The 9,447-nt window shown below is 35.8% G+C and overlaps 1 protein-coding gene across 1 annotated transcript in view; it reads right to left on the reverse strand.

Annotated features, from left to right (window-relative positions):
- Nucleotides 1–9,447, reverse strand: part of CFAP47 (cilia and flagella associated protein 47) — a 503,621-nt gene that overhangs the window by 272,674 nt on the left and 221,500 nt on the right. The window contains exons 36-37 of the mRNA XM_040635242.1: nucleotides 5,391–5,525; nucleotides 481–596 (exon numbers count right to left, since the gene is read on the reverse strand). Of these exons, the coding sequence (XP_040491176.1) occupies nucleotides 481–596; nucleotides 5,391–5,525 (251 nt within the window). The remainder of the gene's footprint in view (nucleotides 1–480; nucleotides 597–5,390; nucleotides 5,526–9,447) is intronic.

Below are 9,447 nucleotides of genomic sequence, written 5' to 3' on the forward strand. Positions count from 1 at the left end.
TCAGAAACAACTATATATAACATATAAACAGAATGATATATAATAATGTTGTATATGATATATATCTTATATAAAATATACATAAGTAAATAATATAAATATATATATAACAGACATATATAGAGAGATACATAAATTTAGCACACACTGGTTTGAGTTTCCTACAAGAAACCAAACTATAGTACATAAACAAACAACTTATAGTCTAATCTCTATGGCCCATATGCATGCAAAATAAACTAAAATTAAAAGCATACGTAATAAGCAACTGTTTTTTGTTGTCAGAACTGTTTTAACAAAATTGGTGAGGAATCTCAGCAACATATACATAATTTATCTACTTCTGAGTGATGATCTTTTCATTATATGTATACCAGTTAAGAACAAATCCAGGCCACTCTTTTGTAATTCTAATACACATTAAATACCTAGGATTGATATTTTCAGTGACGTAAAATTTAAAAGAAAAAAAACACTTACTTTGGAGATATTGTCACAATGTTCCCTGTTTGGGAAAGGGAGAAGTCAGAGGCATCTTTTCCAACAATTACAGCATTATACACTAAGTTTTTCAAGCTTGGATTTTTCAGCAGAATCTATATGAAAGAAGTGAGTATACATAAGATCATGAATTTTAAAAATATATAATTTAGCACTTATTTCCATCAAAGCAAGTTATACATTTTAATCATGAAAATGTTCCTAATGTCCACTAACTGGAGGAAAGCAGACTTTGTATTTAAAGATAACTTATATATATAGTTTAGCAGAATAGGCAAGGAAAAGGAGCTTTCAAGATTTCAAGCAAGGAAATGACAGATGTAATGTTTAATTATATAAGGAAAGAGGAAAACAGACCTAGTTCTCTACATATACAATTGTTCCCAAAGTCTAACTAAAGTTATAACTCTTTTTTTTTTTTAAGATTTTATTTATTTATTTGACAGAGAGAGACAGCCAGCGAGAGAGGGAACACAAGCAGGGGGAGTGGGAGAGGAAGAAGCAGGCTCATAGCAGAGGAGCCTGACGTGGGGCTCGATCCCAGGATCCTGGGATCACGCCCTGAGCCGAAGGCAGACGCTTAACCGCTGTGCCACCCAGGTGCCCCAACCTTTGGAGAATTTTAAACAGAGAATTTATGTAATCCAATTTACAAAAAGAATACTCAGGCTACTCAGTATAGAAAGAATTATAAGGAGCGTATGTTTATAAACAGAGGACCAGGCTGAAAATGATGGTGGCCTTGACTTGAAGCAGTAGTATAACAAGGGACTGGCTGTCCCTTCCTTCCTGATGCCAAGATAGGGAGGGTATGTGAAGACAAGTTACTTCATCTTTAGAATATTTCATGAAAACTATGAATATCCAAGTGTTTATATAGAATATAATGGGAATTCAAAAAAAAAAAAAAAAAACAACCCAACAAACACACTGGAAAGACTCCAGGTTATCATGGGAAGTACTGACTCAGAGGAGGAAGGGGACATGGGGGAAATGCATGATTGGACAAATTAGAGTGAAAACAAGGTGAGTGCAACTTACGAAGCCCAGGAAGTACAGTCATAGATATCCAAAGAGTTAATAATTAGCACCATGTGTGATTATAGTGACTTACAGTGATTATGATGACTTGAACAGAATATAGTAGATTTGTTAAAGATTAAATTAACTAGGGGCACCTGGGTGGCTCAGTCAGTTAAGCGTTTGACTCTTGGTATTGGCTCAGGTTGTGATCTTAGGATCGTGAGATCAAGCCTTGCATCAGGCTCCACACTCAGCATGGAGTCTGCTTTAGATTCTCTGCCTCTCCCTGTCCATCTGCCACTCCCCCACCTCTCTCTCTGCCTATCTCTAAAATAAAAAAAAATCTTAAAAAAATAAATATAAAATTATATTAACTAGTTTTATGTTTCAATGAGAATTTTTGGTAACTACCAGGACAAGTACATTGTTGCTGAAGGGTTTCTTTTATCTTTGGTTACACCAAGGAACTGGGGTTCTCATGTTGCTTACCTACTTATACCTTTCAGTTATAATGGGGGCAAGACAAACCCAGTGTGTTATTTTTTATGTATGTATGTATGAATTTGAAGTATTAGTTCCAGAGAACTAATTTCTGTTTTCTGAAAGGAAATGTAGAAAATCACGAGGCTTCCCTATGAACCGTTACTGATTTTTAGTCCTTGGAACTTTCCCTAACCAGCCCTGAGATCTTAAGAAGGCCACTCATTCTCATTATGTCATATCCTACATATGACACAAAGGCACTGGGCTCACCTGTGGTCAGATTATTCCACCCAGGATTTCACGTTGGGGTGGTAAGTGGTAAATGGAGACAAAGGAAATCTGTTCAAGGTATAAGGAAAGAAAGCTTTGAAGCCTCAATTCCCCTTTTGCAAGAACAGCTTATCTTTCACTATTTAATAGCTATCTTTAACTACTGTGCTTCTGTGTAAATTCTGTTTCACAAAAGGAGAAGAAAAGTTCAATTGCATTTAAAAATGTGGCAGAAAATCACACACTCTACATTTTTTTTCACTGATCACTCTATTTTTTACTGGTTCCAGGATTCTCTTTCTATTACTGACATATAGTTGTACAAATATTTTTTCAATTCTAGTAGCCATTTCTTGAGATTTTTCTTTATTCTAGAGGGATGAAAAGGTTGGTAAAAATGATATTCAATAACTTAAGCACTGTCATTTATGGTGTTGATGCATAGGGGCAAACTATGCCAAACGTTCTCAGCAATTTCCAAATCAGTGATTTTCTTAAATGAAATTCAAAATTAAAGCTAGTTATAACTGACATTTTTTTGCATTTATATTTAATTTTTGTTACTGTCAAAGGACATACTGTACATTTGCGAAAAATATATCTGTATAATTTTATCTGTAATCCTTTTTTTTCCTTTTTTTCTTTTTTAGTAGGCTCCACGCCTAACGTGGGGCTTGAACTCAAGACCCAGAGATCAAGAGGTGGATGTTCTACCTACTGAGCCAGGTAGGCACCCCTCATCTATAATCTTAAAATACAAACATTATTTCTAGAAAAGAGGTAAATGTGGAAAGAATTATTTCCATTTTAATATGCTTTAATTTGATTTTTAACATCACGATTAAAATTTATATTTAAACATTAGTGTTAACTACTTTTAAAAAATAATGGCAATTAAATGGCATAAAGAAATACAAACACATAGACAGAATTAGAGAACTGGAATTAAACCTAACTAATAAATCACTTTTTAATCTAATTCAGACTCCTCCCTAGATTCTGCAGGCTTAATCAAAACATTTCTAACTCTTTAGAAATTTTATTTTGAAGTCAAAAGACCTCTCCAATATAATTACAGCTCCAGGCTTTGAGAATCATTGTAGTTAGGGAATTACCACAGTAAATACTGTTGAAAAAATCCTCTAAAGTGTTTTATATCTTTTTTTCCTGAAAAAAAAGAAAAAAAATCCTAGAAAGGAATCATCTCTCAATGTATGATAACAAAAAATCAGGAGAGGCTTTCCTTACCCTAAACTGAGCCCTTTACACGTTGAGACAAGAACCTGCATTTTCCCTGATTTTGAATTGAATCCTTACCAACCATCACTCATATAATCACAGAGGCTATGTATTTTCTCAGAGGTTACAATTACAAATCAAAGATCACCAAGACATACCTTCTGAAGAGCAAATATGGACAAGTTCTGCATCAAATGTATAAAACTACACCCTCCCAACTAAATATGAGGAGGAATACATAAAACAGTCTGAAGAAAAGGAATAAACATGATATGATCAAAGAGGTAAAGTTACTTTTGTATGAAGTAAGATTCTACCAGTCCATAGTGTCCTCAGAAAGAAACAAGGAGAAATCTGGCTGAAGATTTTATGGAAACTAGTAGAAGGAACAATCTTAAATAAACATAAGCAATTTAAAACTGTATGCTAGAAGATATTTCACAAGTGTAAATATGAAACAAACAGCTTGAGAAACAAATTGAGGTCAATGATCCTTGACAATATATTTCTCAATCAAAGAGAACACTTCATAAATATGGACATATTTATACAGATCTGTTATTGTCACAGGACTTCAAATTTCATTTTTGATTTTTTTATACAAATTAAAAAATCCACTGTTACACATTTAGCAGCTCTTGCACATATAATATCCTTTAGTGGGAATTAGGCAGCCCTGGTCAGGAACACTTTCATTTTTATTTCCCTTTCTTCATCCTCATCTGAATAAAATCCATCTGGATGTGTAAACTGCTCCCTTAAGGAAAGCTGAGTACATTCAGAACACAAATTTGCACTTATGGTGTCAGGCCCCTGCACATGAAATGGGTCTCAAGTGTCCTCAGAAAATTCGCCCTTCAAAGTGCCTAAATTTCACGTTCCACCACCCCAGACCCCATTCATCAAATGAATCAGGAAATCATCATTGCATTGCAGGTGATGGTTACTATTAACCAAAAATTGTCCCTTTCACTCTGCTAAACCTGCTTCTTTAGAAGAAGCAACATTTGTTAAGGGTTATTTCTTTTTAAGTTTATCGATTTAGTTTTTAGTAATCTCTACACCCAAGGTGGGGCTTGAACTCACGACCCTAAGATCAAGAGTCACATGGTCTTCCAACTATGCCTGCCAGGTGCCTCAAGACAGAAAACATCTTTCTAGGCGCTAAAATAAAGTATCAAAACATTCATTTTCTGCCTGGCCCCTCCCTTCTTGTGTAGTTTTTTTTTAATTTAAATCAATTAATTAACATATAATGTATTATTAGTTTCAGAGGTAGAGTTCAGGGATTCATCAGTCTTATATAATACCCAGTGCCCATTACATCACATGCCCTCCTTAATGTCTATCACCCAGTTACCCCCTACCCCCATCCCTCTACCCTCCAGCAACCCTCAGTTTGTTTCCTATGATTAAGAGTCTCTTATGGTTTCTCTCTCTCTCTGATTTCATCTTATTTTATTTTTCCCTCTCTTCCCCTTGATCCTGTTTTGTTTCTTAAATTCCACATATGAGTGAGATCATATGATAATTATCTTTCTCTGACTGACTTATTTCGCTTAGCATAATACCCTCTAGTTACATCCACGTCATTGCAAATGGCAAGATTTCATTTTTTGATGGCTGAGTAGTATTGCATTGTGTGTGTGTGTGTGTGTGTGTGTGTGTATACACCACATCGTCTCTATCTGTTCATCTGTTGATGGACATCTGGGCTCTTTCCATAGTTTGGCTATTGTGGACATTGTTGCTATAAACTGCTAAGGTTTAATATATCATATTGATACTTCTGTTAATTTTGGGTTGGAAAAGAAATAAGTAAAACCCCTGTGAAGTGTTTAACGCCACATATTTTGGCCCCAATATATCCTTACCTGTCTCAGCACAGTGTCATGTAGAGTACAATGAAAGGGCACCACCTTTTTGGGGAGATATGTAGGGAGCCTTTCATACATGTAGACACAAAGCATGAGCATCAGGATTGGATTAGGGTCACAGATATCCGTGGCCTAGTTTCAGCGAAAATAAATATAAATTAGAGTATATACATGTACAATATATAAAAAGAGCTAAAGCATAGTACATCAGTTACTGAATTACATTAAAACCTTTTAAAATGTTACTAATTGACATTGACACTGAATTGTAAACAGAGTAAACAGAGTATTACTGTCAATGAGAAGAGCTTGACCTAAGTGTTAAAAGATGAATTAGGTGTGCTCTCACTATAACAGTGACTGCACAGCCTCAAAGCCTTCCACCAAAGCTAGTCAGAGGTCATAAAAATATTATACACTAGAAATACTGACTCATGTGACTAAGACACCACCCCTGATTTAGAGTACCATAAATAGCAGTAAAAGAAAACAGAGAAGTAAACAAACAACCAAAGTAAAAGAAGGCAAGAATTTCAAGCAAAAACTCAAGGGAGAAGGCAGGACATGAGACAGCCTTGAAGAATGCTTGGGTCTCCAACAGATTGTGTTTGGGGGCAGAAAAGGATGTATTCCATCAGAAAGGCAATGAACTACAGTGCAAGGATATAGAGAAGTACAGTGTTTGTCTGTTAAAGAAGTACAGTTTGAATCATGTGTAAGGTAAGAAGGGACAAACACTGTGTGAAAAGACTAAGGAGTGCCAAGGCCACACTGTGGAAGGTGTGGATGCCAGGGTGAGGGCTTTGATTTCCAAACAAGGAATAACACAAAAGCAACAATTCAGGCAGATCAGGCAGGGGGGTGGTTAGGGAGTACTTTTCCCAGAACACACAAACTATAATAAGTCAGAAAATGTAATCACACTGATAACCAAGATAAATTAGTGATGGTTGATGGAAAAGATTTGAGATAAAAGCCAGAATTGCAAAGGAATAATAGCAGGGACAATCAACATAGCTTGAATGTACATTGAATACAAAAAGTAGAATCAGGAGTAGGAGGAAGGATTCCTTGTATCAGTTCATGTACTACCTATGATGTCATGGAAAAATGTGAAGGTAGTAGGGGAGAGTTACTCATAGCAAAGAAGTATTGAGAATGGTCTAAGGCAAGGATTCAAAGACAAAACAGCACTGATAGATAAGCAGCTCTGTCATTATCAATGAACAGGGAGCCCTCCACACTTCCATAAAGTGAAGAATTACCTATGACTTAATGGCTCACATTCAAGTTAGTAACTGAAAATGATGGAGGCCTGGCTTGGAAGTGCAAATAGTGTGGGAGCCAAGGAGACCTAATGCATTATGCGGACCTAACACAGCTGCCTCTGAAGTTCAGCAGCAGTTACCATCAAATAAAAACAGCTCCTCTGATCATCTGCTAGTTCACATTCCCAAATACATTCTTTTCTTTCTTTGGAAGAAGAGAAGAGTTTGTTCTTCCATGTTCTGTCAATAAGCGGTAAGACTAACCAATAAAGGTGCCTGGGGAGGAGATTTTTAGTAAAAAAAATAAGGGAGTTGGGCTGTCTTGGCAGGGTAGAAAGCTGCTAGTGAGTACAATTTGAGGAAAACTGAGAAATACACCAAGACTCCAAACTTTCTCATAAGAATTCTATGGTCGTACATTTCTATGTGAAAGACAGTGTAAGTCAACACATGAAGGAAAATTATTTAAGATAAGAACAAACTAAAAAAATAAATACAGAGTTTAATTCCCACAAAGTGAAGAATATAGCTCTACTGGGCCCTTTGGGATGGTCCTGCCTATGAGTGTGATTCGAAGAGGGCTGTGGGGCGCCTGGGTGGCTGTCAGTTAAGTGTCTGCCTTTTGATTTCAGCTTAGGTCATGATCCCAAGGTTGTGAGATTGAGCCCCAAGTCGGGTTCCACACTCAGTGAGGGCTCTGCTGGAGATTCTCTTTCTCCCCCTCTCTCTGTCCCTCCCCACCTCTGCGCACTCTCTCTCTCAAATAAATAAATTTTTTTTTTTTTTTTTTTTAAAGAAGGCTGTCTAAGGTGATGGAAACGTGTTTGTTGCGGAAAGGGTAAGACTAGTGGGAGAACACTCTAGGCTCAAGTCTAAGGTCAATAAAAGCCTTTTGAACACTTTTTTTAGTGACTGCAGCATAAAATATATAGGTAACAATATAGAATTAGTCCCAACACTCATCATTGAAAAATACATAATGGGATGAAAATGCAATAGTTTGGAAATTTTTAAAAAATATGTTTATCTTAATGGGAAAAATGCATTTGATTATTAAGATATTAGACTGAAAAAAAAAAACCCAGAGAGAAGAGCATCCTTACCTTTCCTTATAATAAATTTCAATGAAAATAACTTAAAGCAATTACGCTTTAGTCAATCCTTGGCTTAAAAATCCAAATGTTAACATAGGTTTATTTTTATTATTTTGTTTAAAATAAGACTTTCATGTGAAGTATCTTTCAAAGACATCATCATTACCCTCTCTATATAGGTTTAGCCTAGAAGAACTTCAACTAATTATTGGTCTATTTTTCCCCACAAGGATAGTATTTTCCAACTAGCCTAATAAAAGACAAAGAATTAAAAAAAAGGTCATAATAGAGAAAAATGCTGGAGTAGAAACCTGGTAAACCAAATTCAAGCCCTGCCACGATCTTGACTAAATCAGTTGGCTTCCCAAGGCCTCAGTTTTTTCATCAATAACAAGGAGAGGTGAAATAATATCGACTTTCACAGAGGATTTAATTTGCTACAACTTCAGGATATCACCAGCTTTCCTACTGGACACCAAACATAACTAGCAGTACCCATTGACATACTGTAATTCTACAGAGAACATTGCTGATTACCTTCCCCAAAGCAATTTTCTCCTTTCTTCTTCCCTAAGAATCCCAATTTTTGTGGCTGTTTCATTACTTTTATCAAACACTGGTTCAGTTACAAGCATGGAATGTAATTATGGTCAATGACATGTAATGAAAAATATGCTGTGAACCACTGGAAAAGGTTTACCTTATGGAAAAAGAGAACTGCAAGATGAGGGGCTACTCAACCAGCCTCAAGAGTAACTGTATAAAGATGCTACATGAGAATTTCAGTAGAAACTTTGTGGTTATTAGTGCACATGCCTAAAATAAAGCCAGCAGGCTGAGAAGGGCTGAGCAAAAGTGAATCTCTAATAACTTTGTTGAGCAGCTGACTGACTAAGCTTATAGTCTTCCTAATGCTTGACTTTGTCTAATGTAAAATATTGAATTTGTTTATTTTTAAAGCACTTTCACATGTGAATTCTGTTAGTTAATGCTAAAAGCATCAAACTTGATAAAAACATTTTTTTTTTTTTTTGAGAGAGAGAGAGAGAGCAAGAGAGAGAGGAGGGGGGCAGGAGGAGAGAGAGAATCTCAAGCAGGCTCCATGCCCAGTGCTTGAGGCCAACACAGGGCTAGATCCCACAACCCTGAGATCATGATGTGAGTAAGATGCTAAACAAACTGAGCCACCCAGGAGCCCCAAAGACAAAAATTTTAAGAGAAAAGTCAGATTATCTATTGAACCTTGGCTCCCAACACTACTCAGTGAATTAGGTATAGTACAACCTCTACGAATGTCGTATTTATTTTTATATACATTTCTTTACATGAGAGAATAAAAATACATTCTATACTGAGCCCAAATAATTCCCATCATATTTTTGTTTTAAATATGAAGTATGTCACAAAAGGGAGAATATGTAAACAAGTGTTATACTTCAGATGGCCCGATTCCACAACAGAACAGAATATAGGCACAGAAACATAGCTAGCTGATTCCACAGTTGCAAAGAAGAATGTAATAAATAAAAAACTTAAACATTAATAAATATGTCCAGTGGTGAAAAATATTGGTTTTAAATGTGAACCGGTGCTAAGCATCAGCATTAATTCACTGTGGCTAAGTTAATTTAATATTTTTGAACTTTGCCATTTAATGTGGTTGGTAAATCCAGGTTGATAAAAAAAAAAAAA

This window comes from Ursus maritimus, assembly GCF_017311325.1.
Source record: "Ursus maritimus isolate PB19 chromosome X unlocalized genomic scaffold, ASM1731132v1 scaffold_X1, whole genome shotgun sequence".
Classification (NCBI taxonomy): Eukaryota; Metazoa; Chordata; class Mammalia; order Carnivora; family Ursidae; genus Ursus; species Ursus maritimus.